The 21,310-nt window shown below is 38.1% G+C and overlaps 2 protein-coding genes across 9 annotated transcripts in view; one reads left to right on the forward strand and one right to left on the reverse strand.

The window, feature by feature from the left end:
- Positions 1-1,614: 1,614 nt before the first annotated feature.
- Positions 1,615-3,872, reverse strand: Mettl18 (methyltransferase like 18). 2 transcript variants are annotated; one of them, XM_027417176.2, is made up of 2 exons: positions 3,735-3,872; positions 1,615-2,978 (listed from the first exon to the last, which is right to left on the reverse strand). In XM_027417176.2, exon 2 carries the CDS (start codon positions 2,778-2,780, stop codon positions 1,665-1,667), a length of 1,116 nt encoding a protein of 371 aa, XP_027272977.1. In that variant the 5' UTR covers positions 2,781-2,978; positions 3,735-3,872; the 3' UTR covers positions 1,615-1,664. The 2 variants fall into 2 exon arrangements, with proteins under 2 accessions (XP_027272977.1, XP_027272976.1); XM_027417175.2 differs by having other exon boundaries at positions 3,647-3,792.
- A 25-nt stretch (positions 3,873-3,897) lies between these two features.
- C5H1orf112 (chromosome 5 C1orf112 homolog) overlaps positions 3,898-21,310 on the forward strand; it is a 41,828-nt gene continuing 24,415 nt past the window's right edge. For 6 of the 7 annotated variants that reach the window (XR_003485651.2, XR_003485652.2, XM_027417164.2 and 3 more), the window contains exons 1-9: positions 3,898-4,040; positions 7,792-7,831; positions 8,712-8,800; positions 9,709-9,813; positions 10,394-10,534; positions 11,122-11,284; positions 13,604-13,688; positions 15,448-15,586; positions 20,473-20,553. Coding sequence is in view for 5 of the 7 variants with exons in the window: in XM_027417164.2 (XP_027272965.1) it covers positions 3,930-4,040; positions 7,792-7,831; positions 8,712-8,800; positions 9,709-9,813; positions 10,394-10,534; positions 11,122-11,284; positions 13,604-13,688; positions 15,448-15,586; positions 20,473-20,553 (954 nt within the window). In the remaining 2 variants the exon portion in view is untranslated. Of the gene's footprint in view, positions 4,041-7,791; positions 7,832-8,711; positions 8,801-9,708; positions 9,814-10,393; positions 10,535-11,121; positions 11,285-13,603; positions 13,689-15,447; positions 15,587-20,472; positions 20,554-21,310 lie in introns of those variants that run through there. The other variant, XM_027417168.2, reaches the window with a different exon arrangement.

Raw genomic sequence — 21,310 nt, forward strand, 5'->3', positions numbered from 1 at the left:
GCCATTCCTTTTTCCAAGTATGGATTAAGCATCTGACTGGAACACTTCAGAGGATACCACAAAGCAAAGACAAACTTGTTCCTCTCCAAGCTCATTCTCCAGTGAGGAGCAGGTCCTTGCCTACTCTACAGACACCCCCCCCCCCATGTGTATTAGTTACTTTGTTAAGAGCTGTGACACAATGCCTGTCTGAAGCATCTTAAGAGGATGCTTTGGTTCGTGGTTTAAGAAATAATTCATCATTGCAGTGAATTTGTAGCGTGTTTATGCTGTTCATGAACCATGCTATTCACAGGTGTCTGTGGTGAGGACCTCTTGTATCTTAGATAAGGAAGCAGAGTGCAGAATGCTGGCATACACCCAGCTTCTCTTTTTTTCTCCTTTAACTCACTCTGGGAGCACAAATCATGAGGCAGTGCTCCCACTTTGGTTAATGCTTTCTCCAAATGTCCTCACAGACATGCCCAGAAGCGTGTTTCCTGGAGGATTCCAAATCCAGTTGACAGTGAAGATTAATCGTGACAGCATGGGACATGGGGAAGCCGTAATTCCTGGTGAACAGAGAGACAGTCCCCAGTGCTTGGTTTCTGGATCCCAGACAAAAAGCTGTTTAAGACAGAAGGTCTGGGCTTTGGAATGGGCTCATAGAAGAAATGAAAAATTGACAAAACACATGTGGGACAGATAGTTCAGAAACATATTCATGAGATGTGCTCTCCTGTACCTTTAGCAACCCACAAGACCAAGTTTCTGAAAAGGAGGACCTAGGAATGGGGAAGTGACGAGTGCTGGTGGGGTTGGATCGAAGTAGATGTGTGATGGGAGAGAATGAAGACTGACAGAAAGCAGTATACATTCTAGAGCTTAGATTTCCCTCCAAATTCTGGACTAAGAGTTATAACCCATGCTGCAACAAGAGTGAGCAGGACCTCCTATCCAACTGGAAAAGCATGGCTGCTAACCATTACAAAAAGTCTCTCTGTGTGTGTGTGTGTGTGTGTGAGAGAGAGAGAGAGAGGGGGGGGGGCAGGGAAGCTGAAGATACTTCTCCCAGTTAACTGAGTGCTTGTGGCTCTTGCAGACAACCTAAGTTTGGCTCCCAGCAGCCACATAGGGATTTCATAACTGCTCGTAGCTGCAGCCACATTCCCAGCCACTTTCACATTCTGTTTCAGATTCTTGTGTGTTCATTTTAATGCGAATTCAACTACCCAGCATGCTAATGCTTTTACACAACTAGTTACATAGGCCTTCAACCAAACACTTAAACTCAGCATTACTCACAGATGCAGTAGTGCTTAATAATCTAGCCAGGCACTTCATGTAAACAAGGAACTAACAAAAACTGTGGAGAGATTCACTAGGTTGGTAGGAATGGGAGCATGTTTATGGAGTGTCAGGCTGCAGAAAGATCAAATAGAATGAAGATGGAGGGAGAACTTTCATAAAAAGTAACTCAAGAGTTCATCAAATTCTCAGGGAAACTTGCCGTTTTACATAGAAAATACAAGGCTGCTACTGCACTTGGCTTACTATTTCAATAGGCAGAACTATGCAAATACTATAATTTCAGAAAAAAATAATAGTAAAAAAGAAATTAAACAGGCACAAGCACAAGTTCTGAATTACTCTGTTTATTCCATTAGGCCACCACCCAGTGCATATTAACTGGGGTACTTAAAAGTCACTTCAATTAGGAACCTCTTGAGACCTTCATCAATTATTTCAAGTGTTTTAGTCTCAAACACATCCATTTCTTCTACAAACTTCTGAAAGAGATGAACACCACCACCAACACCAAAATAATGTGCTTTGCTGGCCAGAAGCACCCGGCCATTCCTACTCAACAGTCTGAGGACTGTTTCATGCAAAGTGTTGTAATAATCTGGATTATAAATGGTTTCTGAGGTGAGAATGAGGTCATATTTCACAAACAGTTTTTCATTTAATACAAATTTACAAAACTCAGACCACTCCCCAGAGAAAAACCGACATTTACATTCTTCTTGGGCTACTTTTGACTTCCTTTGTCTTTTCCCATCTGGCTCATTTACATCATTGCCCTCATCCTTCAAAGGGAAATTAGCAACCACATTAGGTAAGGTCACTTCATCGATCACCAAACTGTTATAATCTTGGAAATGAACTTCTCTGGCTCCTCCTTTGGCTGCAGTTATTCCAAGCAACCCTGATCCACAGCCAAGATCCAACACTTTTTGCCCAGCAAATTTCACTTGGGCCTTTGTGAAATAAGTCAAGAGATCAAAGGTACACTCCCAGATTTTTAAGCCTCCTTCGTAAACACCTGGAATCAAGTCAGAATGAGAAGAAAAACTTTTTGAAACTATGTTTTCTCCAGGGAATTGCTCTTTCAACAAGATGGTTTTCACTACTGCTACGTTAACATGCTGGGGACCTGGCAACATTTCCATAACCTTATTTGCTAAGACTTGATTTAAATCTTTGGGCATAGCATGTTCTTTAGCAGCTCTCAAGAAGGGCTGTTTCTCACATGTTTCTGGGTCACCTGAACGGTCAGCTGCACTGAGTGGGCTGTCAGTGTCTTCAGAGGAAGCTGTTTTTCCCATTGAGGAGCCTTCCCTCAAGCCATCCAGAAGCAAGTCTGACAGTTCTGCAGAACTCTTTCTGTCCTGCTTTCCTTTTTGACCTTTTGAGACTGGTGGTTCTTTTGATGAATCCAGGGTCAAAGTCCCATCTCCACAGGGTATTAATTTGTTTTCCAGGTCTTCTTCTATACTAAAGTTAAATTGAAAGGCCATCCTCGTATTATACACACACAATCTTTATCAAAGGATGATGCTTCAACTTCTAGATGGGATTTAATGGTGTAACTGAGTCACGCTATCAATCAGTTCCGTTGGGATGGATGTCCCTTAGCTGCTTATCCTCCCCTGGATATATTTTAGAGAGGCTTCCAAACACTTTCCAGAGGCCTTTGTTCCTCTTCGAATTCAGCCCTGGAAGTGGGGGAGAGAAGGGGGGGATGGTTATTTAAAAAGCTGTGTAGTGTGTGTAGGGGGGAAATTCACAGATACCTTAAGTATGCATAAGGAGAAGATAAAATACAAAAACAAACAAAATAACAGCTATAACAGCAACCACCTCTACCAGAACAAAAGATAAAGCCCAAGATTTTTAGACAGGACAGACTAGCTACTCGGTGTCTTTTAGCTGCCTTGTGCCCCCTAAATTCCCGACAATCTCCATCTCTGTCTGTTAATCTGCCTCTAAAAACAGTTTAAGGTCTTATTTGGGTAAGGAGGACATCCGTTTTCAGACACGTACAGGTGTGATCTGATGTTTGTAAATTCATCCGGAATTCTAAACGGCATGCGACTGGAGGAATGAATACAAGCTAGGATTGTCGAAAGCAAAATCAATTGCATGGAAACCCTTTCGGCAATGTGCCAGACTTTTATAATACCCGTTTTAACTTGCAAATTTCTAAAAGGTAGGATCTTTGTTCAATCGGCAGGAGCTGTGCAGAGGGAAGAACTCGCACTAGTAACATTATCCCTACTTTCTAACCTTCTGCACTGGGGTGCTGAGAGTCATTCCCGGTTACAGGTCCAGCTCACCCTACGCGCAGAGTCTCAAAACCCCTGGCACTGAGGGTATAACAAACCTGAGGACTTCTGGTCTCAGCACTCTAACGACCCAACAGACATCAGGGCGAAAGAAGTAAGCGGCAGAAGTCCGGCGGCGAAACTCACCATCAAGCACGCAGCGCACACCAGCGAGGCGAGTCCTCCGGTGGCTAGAGAAGACTTGGACGCGTGGGGACGAAGGGCCTCCTCTCTATGGTTTGGTGTGGGCGGAGCGCTCTCAAAGCCTGCTGGGACGGCGTGACTACCGTTCCAACTTGTGGCGGGAGCTGTACTCGCTCGCCCGTGGCTGGCGGCGGAAGGATGTCTCAGGACGACGAGGTGGAGGCGAGCCGGGCCATGCTGGATGAACTCAACAGCTGGTCACGGGAGGTGTGCCGCCGGGAGCTGCCTTCGGTGCTGCCCCGGCTCCTCATATCCTTGGAGGACGCTGAGGGGCGGGTCGCGAGCCTCCTGCCTCACTGACGCGGGCGGCCTGGCGCTGCGCTCGAACCCTGTCGGGTGGCGGTGGAAGGGCGAGGACAGCAGTGGGTGCGGGGCCTGGGCCCGCCTGGCATTGTCGGACGATGGCGACTGGAACGTTTGAAGATGACTGGCGTTCTCCCGCCTGTTGGTTCCACTGTCTCTTAGTTCTTCCCTGGGCCGCGCCTGCTGCCGAGTGCGGGACCCAGATGCCAGGCCTGAGCGTCACTGCCAGCGCTGGCGCCCGGTATCTGAAGTGTGAGAATTGAAGGATGCAGTCGTAGTTATTCTGTGGGATCATGTCCTTAAAGGATATTCTGTAAACAAGGAATGCTTTCCCCCTTCGAACCTGTTTTTGTTTTTAGAAGGCCTTGCTTCGGGATTTGGCTTTAATCGTCAGGTGCAGATGATAATTAGCATCAGGCTTTGTGTTTGTAACTGGAAGCCTACGCCCTACGTGTTAAAAGGTGGTTTTAGTATTGTCTTTGATTCCACCTCCTATATGAAGTTCACACACACACACACACACACACACACACACACACACACACACACCCACCCAAAACCAAAGACCATCAGTTTCTCTGTCTTTGATTCCACCTCCTATATGAAGTTAACACACACCCAACCACCCACCCACCCACTCTCCCTTCCTCCCTCCAAAACCAAAAGACCATCACTTTCTCTAGAGTGCAAACCCTGCACGAATGATGTTTCACAATCAGTATAACTTAAGTATTTCTAGCACGTTGAAGTCATTCCTTAGACCTTAGCAAAATCCTATGTGTCCGATTTTTATACTCCTTGTGCAAATAAGGAGTTATTTTGATTTTTAGATAAGGTCTTGCTCTGTAGCCCTGGCTGGCCTAGTGCTAGCTACCTAAAGCAGGCTAGTCTTGAGTTTGCAGTGATCCTGTGTCTGTGGCCCTCGAATTATATGTGTGCCTGCCTGGAACACTGTCTTTTTGGAATTTCCTCCTGGAAACAGCTGTTTTCCTACTCCAAGATATTTATTTACGTGATGTGTGTCTGGTATAATGCTAGCCTGTTTTTCTTTCCTCAATCTTACAGGCATTTTCACGAAATCCAAAGCACCATTTCTACTTTACCTTGCTACCTACCGAGAACTCACATCTCATTTCCAGGTTTTCTTTTGCAAGTAGACCTTGAATACTCTTGTAACCAGCAGACTTGTTTCTGATTCTAAAATTATCTGCCTGTCTCCACTGCTGCTGCTGTGATTCCAATCTTTACACTCTGGACTAATAATATTTTCCTTGTTTCTACACAGTTCTTCTAGGTTCTTGTGAAGAACAACTCACTTTATTTTTCCTTCACTGTTACCTCTGTAGTTTAATTTTGAGACTACAATCTGAACTTGTCTTCAGGTTTCCCCATAATTTGAGCCTGGCCTTTCCTTCATACCTAGCTAGCTACACTCAGTCAACAAGCTGACACCTAGAATCTTTGTCCTCAGCCTAATTTGTTTTCTAGCCTTTTCAACATTCCGTTCTGGGCTTCCTCAGAATTATTTCCTTAGAGGAGCCTTCTCACAGCCCTCAGTCTTAGGTAGCTCCTTGAAACCTAACTGTCTTAGGGTTTCTTTCGATTGCTGTGGTAAAACGCCATGATCAAAATCGTCTTGTGGGATAAAGGGTTTATTTCAGCTTGTAGCTCTGCATCCCAGTCCATGATCAAAGGAAGTCCCCACAGGAACTCAAGCAGAACTCCTACGGAGGAGGGTTGCCTACTGGCCTGCTCCATCTGCATGCTTTCTTTTTTTCTTTTGAAGGTTATTTATTATGAATACAGTGTTCTGTCTGCGTGTATATCTGCAGACCAGAAGAGGGTACCAGATCTCATTACGGATGGCTGTTAGCTACCATGTGGTGGCTGGGAATTGAACTCAGGACCTCTGGAAGAACAGCCAGTGCACTTAACAGCTAAGCCATTTCTCCAGCCCCCAGTCTGCTTTCTTATAAGCACCCAAGAGTGCTTTCTTATAGCCCAGGGAGTTGGTACTGGCCAAAGTGAGCTGGGCTTTTCCACATCAATCATTGATTAAGAAAATGAACTACAGATCAATTGAGCAACCCTCATATGAACTCACAGACTGAAGCAACAAACACAGGACCTGGTCTGCACCAGGTTCCCCCGACACCCCCCCCCCCCATGTGCTTGCGCGCACGTGTGTGTGTGTGTGTGTGTGTGTGTGTGTGTGTGTGTATGTATGTATGTATATATGTACATGTACACACACTTAGTAACGTAGTATCTTTATGGGACTCCTGATTGTGTAAATGAATGGGTCTCATTCTCTTGCTTTCTCTTGGGAATTTTTTTTTCCCTACTTTTGGTTTGTCTTGTCCAACTTTGATGTGATGGTTTTTGTTTTATCTTAGTATAATTTGTTTTGTTATGTTTGTTAATCTCTTAGAAGACAGTCTTTTCAAATGAGAGAGAAAGGGAGTGGATCCTGATGTGAGGGGAAGGAAGGAGGAACTGGGAGGAGTATTGAGAGGGAAAACTGTAATCAGGATATATTGTGTGAAAAAAGAAATCTGTTTGTAATAAAGGGATGGGGGTACACCACAGACTGGCCTACAGGCAAATCGTGTGGAGGCATTTTCACAATGTAGAGCCCCTTCCAAATATTGTAGCTTGTGTCAGTTTAACATAAAACTAGCCAGCACACCACACTATTAAATTTATGGCATTGTTTATCATTTTCTGTAAACCATTTGATCCTTAACTCATGTGCTTCTTCCCCAGTTTTACCTTAACTGCATTGTCAAGAATAGAGGCAGGCATTTGGTTTTGTTCACTGTTTTATCCTCACCATTGAGAATAGTGACTGGCACATATGTGTTCAATAAAAATGCCTAGATGTCTCAAATAGCTTTTTAGCATGTTAGTATTTTACTTTCATTCTCTACAACAAATGGAAGTGCATAGATCACAATCTTACAATTTACTAAAATTACTTTAATATTTTTCACTTTGCTTATTGTCTAATCATCTGAATATTTACATACTCATAACTTAATATTAATTGTGGAGTAGCAAGCTTTCTGAATTTAAACTGGAATTATTCCATTTGACAGATTCTACCCCCCTGAACTGAAAATTTTTGGGTTACTGCATTTTGATTGCAGTTATAAAAACATGCAAAGTAAAAGTTCAGAGGAGGGATTTTTGTGAGTTATGGACAACTGTTGACATTGAACAAGGGTTCTTACTGCTTTTACAATAAAATATTTCTAACAGTTCTCAGTGATGTACAAGTAGAGTTTATACTTTTGTTAACTTGTATTCTAATTTAGTTGCAATAATGTGCAAGCTCTTGCTACCAGCAAAAGATTTTAAGTTTGGTAAGGTAGGTACTTAAGTAACATGCACAGTTAAGTCAGATGCAACAGTTAGAAGTGCTATGGAGTGTTTCTTTCCTGTCGTAGAAGTCAGAACTCTTATTATAATACTGTCTCCAACTGTCATAAGTATTTCATGACCACACTTAGTTTGCAAGTTACTTAGCCCTGAGTAATCTTGAAACTTCTTAAAATTTTCACAAAACCTTTGTTTTTCTGACAAGTGATAAAATTTTCAGAGGTAAAAGAAATCAAGATAATTTCAGTCTTTTAGAGGTTATTGGTAAATTTTAAGGGTCCCTTTTGAATTTATTCCTTAATTACTTTATATTTACTCTATGTATCAGCATTCTGAAAGTTGGATTGAACATATACGTAAGTAAAATTATTTCGTGTATATGATGTGTATATGTATGTCAATAGATAAGACTGTAGATTTATGTTACTGTCAGCTTTAATCTTTATTGTAGCTTCAGTAGCTTCCTGTTACATAAAATGATCCATTTTTTTTCAGTCATAGTGTTTTTAAGTTTTAAATTCCATTTTTGATGATGTATAAGCATATTGAAAATTTTATGCTGTGAATAGGACCAAAATAAAACACCATTTAGTCTGTTAGAACCTTCAGCTTTTTAACATATTTAGTGCCATTTAGAAAATACTCTGAGTTAGAAAAAGCTCATTGTCTAGACTCTAGATGTTGACAAATTTGTCATTTGGAAAATTTTTACTCTCATCTCCTTCTGTTTCATGACATCTTATTAGAAATCTGTTTTCTGATGTCCATGAATGCTATGGCATGTGTATGCATGAACTTATACATACAAACATGTATACAGACAGATATGGCAGAAAATGTGTCATTTCATTCCTTTACATTTCTGTCAGCCCAGCTATGAGGCATTATATATATCTGTCTATATAATTGTTAAATTTGAATTTTTATCACTTTGGAAACATATTTTTTTAAAGTGTATTTTAATGGTAGTAGATCCCGTTGAGTAGACACATCTATACCTATTTAATTTCTTTAGCTTTTCTTCATTTGCTGGATGTAATGACTGTTTTCGCCCCTCCCCTTTTTTTTTCTATTATATGTTTTACAGTGAAATACTAAAGTTTCTCTGTAGAATATGATGTGTGACTTACAAACTTTGGGTTGACATTACTTACATATTCTCATTTGACAGTAAGGGCAGTGACTTACTGACTGACATGGTATAATATTTTTACAAAATGTTATTTTCTTTTATAGGAATTTTGAAAATCATTATTGATATGTTTTTACCTCATATGAATCACCTGACACTGGAACAGACTTTGTTTTCCCAAATTTTACCAAAGGTACAGTTTTATATTAATTTACACACTGCAGAAGTTATTAAAAACTGGTCTTAACTTTATATAATCTGTTCCTAACTTTCTTAATTCTCTCAGTTTTCTAATATATCAAATATTCAACTACAAATAAGTAGTAAATATAGTTCACCGTTTGTACTAATTCAAGATATCCTTCATAGACTATGGGGTATAATACAGCTAAGCTTTTTGTATATAAAGCTGTTCTGTGGTGTAACATTTCATTGTGATGTGTGGAGTTTGGGACTAGCTACATAAATGTAGTTGCATGATGTTTTTATTTACGAGTTCATTACTATAAAGTGATTTTTATATCTAAAAGGGTGAACTAGTTAAAATGTAAATCAGTACTGTCTGGTGGGATGGTACACACCTTTGATCCTAGTACCTAGGAGGCAGAGGTAGGCAGATCTCTGTGAGTTTGAGGCTAGCCTGGTCTATACAGAGAGTTCCAAGGACAGCCTGAACTCAGCAAAACAAAAACAAACTATATAAATGGGTTCTAAATGTAAGACTCAGTATAAATTCATAACCAATACCAAGAAATGCCCTTATAAACGCCACAGGAGTTCTGGTTGATTAAGGTCATTGTCTTTTATTGTACAGAGTAGTACTTGTGCTTGTTATACCACCGGATGGACTTTGAATGAGTTCTTTTCTATTACTAAATACATTGACACCACAGAAATGAAAAGCAAAGCAAGGGTCGAGGCTATGTTTAGGGACTCTATTTTAGAAGTACTTTTAAATTAGGAACAGTGGTTAACTGTTGACAGTGGATAGGTGTTACTAATGAATAATCAGATCATTTTGTTGTCTTTATTTTTCCTTCAAAGATAAGTCTTTTTTCTAGTGATTTCTATTCCTGTTTATAAGCTGATTTGTTTTCACAGACTATAAAATTGTTTGATGGAATGATGTATGAATTAAACACCCAAGCTGGAGAACTCTCAAGCCAAAATTTAGAAATCCAGGTCACCTTAAGGAATATTTTACAAGTAAGTAAGTATATTAGAAAGAGAATGGAGCTGGGTTTCGTGATATATTCAAGGCAGGAGTGCTTGAGTTTAAGGGCAGATGGGGTTATATAGTGAGATCCTGTCTCAAAAAAATGAAAAGTGAGAAGTTTTTTGTAGCAGGGGTGGTGCTTAAATGCCTGCTTGTTGTACTAGGGAGGTTGAAGCCAGAAGGTTACTATGAGTTTAGGCCAGTCAAAGCTAGAGAATGAAATCTTGTTCTCAAAAAACAAAAACAACAACAACAGCAACAACAAAAAGAGAAACCATTATTCTTTATGAAATGGCATAATTCTGGAATTAAATTTATGGACTTAAATATTGAAAGACAATTTCTGAATTTTTTATATAATTTTATGTTAGGTATCTTAGAAGACAGATTAAGATAGTACCCTCAATTGGGTCATGATTCTAAGTGGTGTTCTGATAGAGTGATGTACATTGAAAAGAGGCACAGACTGTGTTGTCACTGCTGTAGGTCCAGCTCTCGGAATGCTGTCTAACTAACTCCTTTGTCGATCACATAAAAGTGTATCTCCAACCAAACTTTCTTTATTTCCAGACAATGGTGCAGATCTTAGGAGGCCTTACCGGATGTGTTCAGCATGTCTGTACCACACAGGACTCCATCATTCTAGAAAATATTCATAGTCTTCCCTCATCCATCCTGCATATAATCAAAGAGACGTTTGTACATTGTAAGGTGAGTAATGAATGGGTCTATGTAGAGTTTAATTAGCCTGGAATCTGTCTACAGAAGTGCTGAATAAGTGTTTATGCATAAGATTTTACATTTTAGTTGATATTACTGGGATAGACTTTTCTGTGGAGTGAAGATAGACACATTGTTTCACAAGTGACTAAAAAGTTGTTTTGGAATTTAGTTTCCCCTTCCTAAAGAAAAAAAAAGGTTAAGATTTATGTTTAACCACAGGAATCTTTAAGTTGTTCTGTTAGATAGCAAAGGGAGTTACTTAACTCAGTCCATCTTAACATTATTGGAGCGGCTTGAAAGCACGAAAGATGGCTTAAGAATTTGTACGGCACAAGCAGTTTTGTTATCAATGTTTTGTTGGGTTCAAATTGCTCATTAACTAGACTTGTGTGTGGTGATGGGGTGCTAAGATATGCACTTTTTACATTCTTGAATCTATCAAAGTGCATTTAATAAAGTGTGATTCTGTCAACATTAAATTTATGATCTCGGTTTCTAATAGTATACACTGAATTAAATTTGAATTTTGAGCTGTTTGTGATCTGTTTTCTCTTCTTTTGATGTTTTGTGATCAGAATACCGAATCTTTGTATTCTGGGAGCTTACACCTAGTGTCAGACCTTCTCCAGACTCTTTTCAGGGAGGCCTATTCTCTCCAGAAGCAGCTGATGGAACTGCTGGACATGGTTTGCATAGGCCCTTCTGTAGATGAAAATAACATTTTCTTGATGGTAGAAGGTGAGCAAAGAATTATTGATTAGAATGGATGAAAATGACTATTGGTCATTAATCAATTAAGTCATTATACTAATGCTTCTTTTGATGTATGCTCTCTTATGTATAAAATAATCTAAATCCTACTAGGTGAATTTTCAGTTTTGTAAATTTGTAAAATTTAGTTTTTATACTTTATTATAGATCTGAACATCCAGGTAAAATACATAGTAGGTAATTCCCACACAAAAGATTTAACAAGGGATATATGTAACTTTATACCTTTTAAGCTACTCTATATTCTGAGAAAGCAGTCTTGCAGTCTTTAGATTTTTTTCTCCTTAACCCATAACAAAAGGGGAGGGGTTAAATTCCATCCTGAAATTTTATGTGATGTGGTGGGGGGCTTATGAATGTATACATGTACACCCAGACACGTTTATTATAATGAAATAATATCCACTTTATATATATTGCTCTCTATTATTTCTTTGTTTTTCTTTTCTGGGAATTAAGTCCAAGACCTTGCACATACAATTTATCCTACAGATTTGCTAATTATTAGCTAGGTGTGATGGCACAGGTGTGCACAGCACTTCGGAAGCTGAAGCAGGAGGCCTTACAAGTTCTGGGTGAAGCCTGAGCCATATAGTAAAGCCCTGTCTCACAAACACAACACAAAACAGTCTTACTGATTGTAATCTGTGTCATTGATTTCATCATTCATTAATGCATTATGACCTAGAATTAAAAAATATAACGCACTAATAGAGGAAAGCAAAGATTATATTCCTGCTGGGCAGTACTGGTACACACCTTTAATCCCAGCACTTGAGAGGCAGAGGCAGGTAGATCTCTGTGAGTTCCAGACCAGCCTGGTCTACAAGAGCTAGTTCCAGGACAGCCTGCAAAGCCACAGAAAAACCTTGTCTCAAAAAACAGCAAACAAACAAATAAAAAACCAAATCAAACAAACAAAAAAAATTATATTCCTGACTTTAGTGTTAAGAGAATAGGTTGATTTGGTGCACTTATTAGGTACCTTTTGTTCTTTAAATAATCAACCTGGGGGCCGGAGAGATGGTTCAGCGGTTAAGAGCACTGACTGTTCTTCCAGAGGTCCTGAGTTCAATTCCTGGCAACCACATGGTGGCTCACAACCACCTTGAATGAGATCTGGTGCTCTCTGCTGGTGGGCAGGCAGAAGACTGTATACATAATAAATAAATAAAATTTTTAAAAGATAATAAAACCTGAAAATCTGTTGTTTAAAATAGTATTTGTTTATTCACAATTCCATGTGCCTGCAACTTAGGCTGTCATTATCTGTAGTAATTTTCTGTGCAACTGATTCATTCTTGCATTTACAGCTAAGAACTTCACTCACCTCTTGCTGTTTGCTGAGGTAGAAGTGAGAAAATCATGTACATTTTAACACAGGGTAAATCACACTGTGGCTTTGGGGTTGCCAAGATAGCAAGGGAGGACAAGTTCCAGCACACCAAAATTTGGCTTGCTTTGCTTTGATTATTGTTCCTCTTATCAAAGCAAGTTACAGATATATGCCCATAGACAATAGTATGGCTGCAGGAGGGCAAGTTGGGGCCATATTTTACAAGTTACTTAGCACAAACAGAATAGAACATTTGCTTGAATATAAGTTAGTGTAAATTAGTTGGGAGTTCTTGTTGGGTTTTCTTAGCAATGTCATTTTTTAAATTAGAATTGTATGTGTAGACTATTTAAACTACAATAAGACATAACTTTTATTTTACTGAAATACCCTCCCCCCCCAGGTTTCTCTGTGAAACAGTTTTGACTGTTCTGGAACTCACTTTGTGGACCAGGCCAGCCTTGAACTCACAGAGATCTGCCTGCCTCTGCTTCCTAAGTTCAGGAACATTTTTTAATAGAACATAACTTTTATTCCACTGAACATTTTTGGTTTTAATTATCATTGGGCATCTACAAACTGCACAATCAATATTATTTTTGAAACCTTAAAAATATAACTTTTAAAAAAACGACATTTATTAGCCAGGCATTGGTGGCGCATGTCTTTAATCCCAGCACTTGGGAGGCAGAGGCAGGTGGATCTCTGAGTTCGAGGTCAGCCTGGTCTCCAGATCGAGTGCCAGGATAGGCTCCAAAGCTACACAGAGAAACCCTGTCTCAAGAAAAAAAATCTATTTTTGGTAATTATTTGATCTGGTTATTTTTAAACTAGTTCATACTTTAACTCAGTCAAATATTGAGATGTTCACTTGGTCCATTTAAGTATAAGAGAATATCATCTCATATAACATTTGATTATCCTGAGAAGTGTGCTATCCTTCTTTTTAGTTATTCATTCATTATTGGATATCTGCTCTGTTATCTCCAGTATGGACCAAGCATTTCATGCCAATACATGGAAGTTTATAATTAAGTAAGTTTGTTTGGTTTTCTTTTTCATACTGTATTTTCTTTATCTCAAATTCTAAATACTTCATGGTTTTTGGATTACATTTGAAAAAGTTTATGTGGTTGTATAGAATACTCATTGACTTTGCTGCATGATAATTCAGATATTATATATGTAGACTCCAAAACAAACTGAAAGACAAATAAAAAAACCCCTACAGTTGTAGCTAGTTCTCTGGTAGTTCTGAAATAACGGACCATGAACCATAGTATGCCTGAATCATGTGCTTGCTACTACCGTTGTTAGATAATTATCTATATCAAATATGGCATTTCTTTCTTTTTTTCTCTTATTTGTATTTTGAGACAGGGTTTTTCTGTGAAACAGCCTGACTATCCTGAAACTCACTCTGTAGACCAGGCTGATCTTGAACTCACAAAGATCCACCCGTCTCTGCCTCCTGAGTACTGGAATTAAAGGTGTGTGCCACCACCATCTGGCCAAATATGGCATTTCTAAGTCAGAAATTAGTAACTATATTTGGAGCTGACAGTAATCAGTTACATACAGATGAGTTATTCAATCCTAATTTTACTTTACAAATAACTGAACTTAAATTTAAGCCTTATATATAAGGGTTAGTAGGGAGAGTATCTATAGTAGTTATTAGATGCTGAGGGGTGAGAAAAGGTATACGTGACTGCAGGAGTAATTAAGAAGCTACTTTATTCATGTGTAATATATGAAAAGCCAGTGTCACTCATTTTAGGTACCTTTATTGTTGCCTCCGGGTGTTAACTTATAAAAAGTAGTAGAATGTTCAAAAAAGTAATAGAGTGTCACTTGTTGGCCATAATATGTGTGCCTGAGTCCTTGAAATCATTCCAGAGTTTTTAGACAGTTTGGTTAATTTTTTTGAACCTTAGTTTGTTCATCTTAAAGCAGTGCTATCATTATCGTAGTTTGAAAGTTTGCACTGAGTATTTAGTTCACCATTGTAAACTGCTGAAACTTCACGTGACAGCCTTGAATGCTCAGTGAATTAACCACATGACCATCCTCACCCCACCAAACCAGCATTGTTGTCATATATCATTCACTCTTGTTCCTTTCCAGGGACTCCATTTTCAGAGTGATATATTTAAAACTTAAATTGGATTATGTCACCCACTTTTTTAAAACACCCACCAAACAGAGCAACAACTTAAGCCTTTGTGGACACTTCTTTCTTTCTTTACTAGCTTCTCTGCTGCTCTTGCTTTCTGCTCTCATTTCTTCAAGTACAGGAAGTTTCCTGTCTTAAGTCTTCCACAGCTTGTGCTCTGCAGAGGCTCTTCCTCTCTCCTGCTTTGCATTGTAAGCTTCTGCTTATCTTTAGTTCCTGGGTACAGCATTAACATTTTTGTAACATTGTTTCATAGTACATATGACTTTCTCAGCTTAGCCTTTATCACAACTCATTATTCTGTTCTTACATTTAACATTATTATATTAGGCCATATATTCCATATAGATAGGACAAAAATTATATCCATTGATTTATTTTTTTATCTCAAGACCTAGCAGATTGCTTGACAAATAGAAGTTCAATTAATATTTTACAAAGACAAATTTAGCCACTAGCTTCAAAGATAAAGTTGACTCATCTTAATTGTACTATGTTTAATATATAATACATTGTGTTACTGTAAATGTTCTATAAAGTAGATGTTTTTTGGGCCTGAGTTGATTGATGTGATCACATGTCACTTCTGGTGATTTTATTCTCTTTTTATCCATTTAGACAGAGTCTTAAACACCAGTCGGTTATAAAGAACCAGTTGAAACACAAAGAGATCATTTCTAGCTTGTGTGAAGACATTGTTTTCTCCTTCCATTCATGTTTACAGTTGGCTGAGCAGATGACACAGTCAGCTCCACAGGTAAAATGTAATCTAACGACACTACAAAGGGGCGTTATTATTTTGGCAGTTATTAAGTTTTATTTGAACATAAAGAGTATGATCTAGTTTTTAATTATTTTCCCTTAAAATCTGTAGAATTATTTACAGCTTATAATTACTTTTTACCTAGAATATTGTATTGCGTCCTCTTCTTTTTATTTACCTGCCCATCATTCTTATACTTAGTTGGTCAGAGCATTCTCCTCAGAATCTTTTGTTCTTTTCTTACTTAGAAAAAAATTGTGGTTTCTGTTTTATGTTTATTTAAGGTTTTCCTAATATAGACATTGTCAACTTTTCCTGTCATCAGTGCACCACAGCCTTTAACAGTATATATGTTTATTCTCCTTTTAAAATTGATAATTTTTTTTTTTTTTGGTTTCAAGAAGTTACAGTGTTGAATTGGCATCACCTTTATGAAGTAACACTTTCTAAGCATGTGAAATAGTTCATCTTCTTATAAAAGTATTATATAAACACAATGACTTTTGTTTTAGACTAACTCTAAATTTATTTAAACATCCCTGAGTTACAGGAATGATGAATCCAGGAACTAATATATAACTTTTATAGGAAGATGAGTTGAATATTTCTTCCCAAATGGCAGTAATATGGTGGTTCTTCCTGCAGACCTATAATTGACAGAAGGTTCCTTTGTGTATGTGTTCTTCCCTACCAGACAGCTTTGGGGATAGAAGGGTAGAAGTTGAATCAAAGTTCCCAGACTCTTGGCAGCTACTGCTGGAACAGGGGTAATCTGGAAGGACAGATCCCAAAGGAGCTCTGAAACATACATAAATGAAGGATAGTTGTAGGAAGAGGTGTGATTTTTTTTTTCTTGTTCATCTTCTTTTTTTATTCCTTTCTCCTTTTAGATTCTTTCATTCCCCCTTTCTGTTTTCTTATTTCATGGTTCCCTTTCTGGTCCCCAGGACCTTGCTGATAGGAGAGCTTACTTGTGTATCATCTATCAATGGGAGAGAACTTTTCTCCCTTTTCACCTTATTTTATATAAACCAGTGGTTCACAACTTCCACAGGAGTCGCTTAAGACCATTGAAAAACAGATAATTACATTATGAGTCATAACAAAATTATAGCTATGAAGTAGCATGAAAATAATTTTATGATTAGGGTCATCATAGCATGAGGAACTGTATTTAAGGGTCACAGCATTAGTAAGGTTGAGAACCACTGATAATAGATCTATCTTCAGTCTCTTAAGCTTCTTTTCAATTTTCTTTTCGCTTGATGCTGCAGACTCACCAGTTAGTAGTTCAACAGTAAAATTAGGTTCCTGGTGAGAAGAGAGAGAAGGAAAACCCAAAGAATAGTATAGCTTGTAGTGGCAAGCTGAAAGAGTATCTGGGAGGTTCCTGGGTAGAGTAGCTAACAGTTTTACTGTTCCTTCTACAATAGAATACCTGAAACTAAATCATTTGGAGACAACAGCAATCTAGTTCTACAGTTCAGAAGTCAGGGAAGGGCAAGATCTAGTCACAAGCAGATGTAGGCTCAGAAAATGTCACTTTGCTGCATTCTCATGTGGTGAAGGAGTTAAGACACTCACCCTGCAACTTATGTTTATAAGGACACCATGCCTAGTCAGGAGATAATCACTTCCTCAAAGGGCCTAACCCTTAATACTGAGTATGCACTGAGTGTGCGGTTCCAGCATAGTTTGACATGACACCAACATTTGGACCAGTACCCTGCTTTCTGAAGTGTCACAGTAAAACCAGTGAATTTAATTGTAAGTAGGGGATGTTTGGGGGTTGCCATTAAAAACAAAAGCTGAACACTTTAAAACAACAGAAAATTAGTCTCTTTTCCATTCTAGAGGCATTGAGTTCTTAAATGGCAACAGGGTCATGTTCTGTCTAGGGGAGAATCTATTTTGTGCCTTTTTCACAGCTTGGTGTTACTGGCAGACCTTGGCATTCCTCAGTGTACAACTGCAGATTCCAGTCTCTGTCCCCATCTTTATAGGATCTATTCCCTGTGTCTTTCCATCTGAAGACACCAGTCATATGGGATTAAGGGTGCCCTTAAGTTTGGAATGGCCTAGAGTTACCTGATTATGCCTGCAATGACCTTATTTCCAAAAGATTGAGTTTTATTTTAAAAATTAGACTTCTCATTATAAAGTTTTTAGACACCAGTCAACCATTCATTTTCAGAACTATGTAAAATTTATTTTTAAGGCACTCAATATCTACTACAAATTCTTGGAATGCCACTTTAATTCTTGTTTGGGGGTGCTAAGGAGATTACTTAGTGGGTAAGGTGCTTGCAGTTCAAGTATGAGGACCAGGTTTCAATCCCTAGTACCTTAGAAGAATGCTTGAAACCCCAGGTTGGGATAATGGAGACAAATGAATCCCTAGGGCTCACTGAACTGTAGACATACTGACAAGCTCCAAGTTCAGTGAGAGATCCTGTGTCAAAAGTAAGATGGAGAAAGATAGAGGAAGATACCCATCATACTCTCTCTCTCCCTCCCTCTCTCTCCCCTGTCCTTCCCCCCCTCCCTCCCTCCCTCCCTTCCTCCCTCCCTCCCTCCACCTATTTAGGTTGATATAGTGTTTCCTGGGGGGTAAGGGGAGTTGAAGATAGGTCCTTGAGTTCTAGCCCAGGCTATCTTCAAACTTAATCATTCTCCTTTTTCTGTCTAAGTGCTGGTCCCCATACAATGCTGCTTGTTAAAATTCTTGAATTATTTAGAAAGTAAGCACATACTCTAGTATTTGTAGTCTATTTTCTGCTACAATTAAAAAAAATGTTTTCCTAGCTTCTATTCCCTACTTATTTTAACAGTTAAATAAATCATATAGGAAAGTGAATGTATTTCTATAGTTTACTTGTTTTTTTATAAATATTGAAATAAAAGCTTTGGATTTAATAGGTAGCATGCTACTTAGTAATGAAAGAAAGGTGAGACTTCAGCCACAGTCTGCATGATTTTCCTTGTATCACAGATAAGCACTAGGGAAGCCTGGAATGTTAAGCACACAGGGTGGTCCTTCAAAAAAGGGATGTACAACCTGTTATCTGCCCAGAAGGTGGGAACAGACCTTCCTGGTGACTGTGTGCTATCTGTGTGGTCCTGTACCTCCCCCAAGACACTTACAATAAGCTTGTTTTTGTCAGCCAGTCTGTAGAATCCATCTTTATGGAAAATGTCACATGTACTTTACAGAGTTTCAGTGTAGTCAACTATGTTGGATCTTTCTTTAGCTTACTTTGTTCCTCAAGGAGACTTATGTATGCTTTATTGTGCACATGAAATTGAGTTGAATATCACCAGGAACAAATTGTGCTGTGCTTAAATATGCATAAAGTAAACTACTTGGGGTCAGACTACCAGCTACTTAGCTGTATTGAACCAAATGGCCCTTTTGCCTCCTGCAGTTTCAGAGACCCAACAGGTGATAATAGGCTGAGAATGTGTTCTATTTCACTCTTCTTGATAGTGCCAGGTTGCTAAGAGAGTCTGTGCTGATAAAAGTTGACAATAGTGTAGATTTATCTTTAATCTCTGTTCTTAAAAATTTTTCGCTAGGGGAGTGAGGCATGCATCATGCATTGTTTGTGTGTGTGTGTGTGTGAGAGAGAGAGAGAGAGAGAGAGAGAGAGAGAGAGAGAGGGCAATCATGGAAATTGTTTCTCTCCTGCCACTGTTATTTGTAGTCCAGAGATGAAACCCATTATATTTAAGCTTGTGTGGTGAGCACCTATATCTCTCAGTCATCTTTCCAGCTTTTATTCTCTGTATTTTTTACTTGGGAAGCACTGCATAATAGAGTTCATGTCAGTAATATAAAAGAAAAGGTGAATTTCTATTTACACAGTTTTTACTACAAAAAACCATTTTCAATTATTTGCAATAAAAGTCAGATGCAAGTGGATTATTCTATTAATGGATAACTCAGATTTTGATTGGATAAGAGTAGGATTTTGTCATACTAGGAAAGGAACAAAACATAGTTAACATTAATACTAAGCTAGGTTATTTTCATGTGAAATAATTCTCAAAATTAAAGATAATTCATTTGATTTAACTTTATGGTGCTAATTTAAAACTCTATCCATGCTTGAGATTTTTGAGTTATGACAATATATTTCCCCTGTTCTCCATACTATATGGGATTATAGTATATGAGTATGCCATTAATATTTTTAGTCACTCTGTGTGATGGATGCTTGGCTCACTTCAGTTCAAAAACATTGCATTATATGCTTGGTGCAGTATTTTCATGGTATGTATATCTAGAAACAAAGTTGCTAGTCAAAGAATTTTGACAGCTTAATGAACATAAATATAATGAATATAAATGAACAGTATTGTTTTATGCTTTCACCAGCAATTAGAGAAAGTCCTTATTAACCTTCCTTTCTTCCCAGCTCATGAATACCATGTATCATTTATTTTTAAGCTTTGCTGGTCAAATAGTCTTCAGTCCTTCTTCCCAAAAGATACATAATTAGGTTGTAATTTTTCAGAATTACTTATTGGCTGTTTGTATTCTCTTTTCTCCCATTGCATTATTTATTTATTTATTTATTTTATCTTTTACATGCCAGTCACCTTCCCCTTTTGCTTAATTTGATCCCCATATAGCAAAGAACTATAATAAATTACTTAAATTTCACTTTTAAATCAGTAAGATACATTATAGTTCATTTTTAGTAATGCATAATACATAAAGTATCTCTAGTTAACTGCAGGAATAAAACAATACAGAGAATTTTGTTTTCATGGAAAATTCTATAATCACTTTGTTTACTAAGTCATTTTAGAAAATTTTGTCTCCTTTACAGGTTTAGCTAATTTTACATTATTATACTTATTTCCTTATGGAACAGGATAATGCTGACTACAGAATATTTCAGAAAACACTCAAATTGTGTCGTTTCTTTGCGAACTCCCTTTTGCACTACACTAAGGTAAGGCCCATTTTTATAATATGTAAGTGTGAAACAAACACTAAATTTTAAATTGTCCTTTTGTGTATATCAGCGTGGGCTTGTATGTGTGTACACATGTGGAGGGCAGTAGGTGACATGGAGTGTGTCTTCTGTTCCTCTCTACCTAGTTTTATGTGGCAGGGTCTCTCCCTGAACCTGTTTGAAGCTTGCCAGTTTTGGTAGACTTGCTAGTGAGTTCCTGAAATTTGTCTAGCTTTATCTCCCAATGCTGGGTTACAGTATGCTGTGCCATGACTGGCTTTTATTTGAGTGCTGCTGATTCAGACCCAAGTCCTTTTGCTTTCCTACTAAGTACTCTTACCCACTGAACTGTCTCCCTGTTCCTCAGCTGGCCCAAATCAGTCATTTGAATATATTTTCGAAGTTCCTTTTGAAGGTCTTATGGTTTAATGCTATTTATTGTTAAGCATCTATTATTACTTTTATTGTTAGTATCATCATTGGTATTTTAATTTTCTAAAAATTATTTCCATAAGTTAATTAAATTTCTACAAGCATAAGTCAATTTGAAGGAAATGATTTAGTTTGTATTTAAGTACTATTTGTAAAGCAGGGTGTGATGATACACACCTTTAATCCCAGCACTTGGGAGGCAGAGGCAGGCAGATGGATCTCTGAGTTTGAGGCCAGCCTGGTCTACAGAGTTCTAGTACACCATGGCTGATAGAGAAACCCTGGCTGAAAAAACTATTATCCAAATTAAAAGTTTTAATTT

The sequence above is a fragment of the Cricetulus griseus genome, chromosome 5 (genome assembly GCF_003668045.3).
Source record: "Cricetulus griseus strain 17A/GY chromosome 5, alternate assembly CriGri-PICRH-1.0, whole genome shotgun sequence".
Lineage (NCBI taxonomy): Eukaryota > Metazoa > Chordata > Mammalia > Rodentia > Cricetidae > Cricetulus > Cricetulus griseus.

Bases quoted from the DNA above. Each gene is read 5' to 3' on its own strand.
- Mettl18 (XM_027417176.2), bottom strand. From the start codon at position 2,780: ATGGCCTTTCAATTTAACTTTAGTATAGAAGAAGACCTGGAAAACAAA.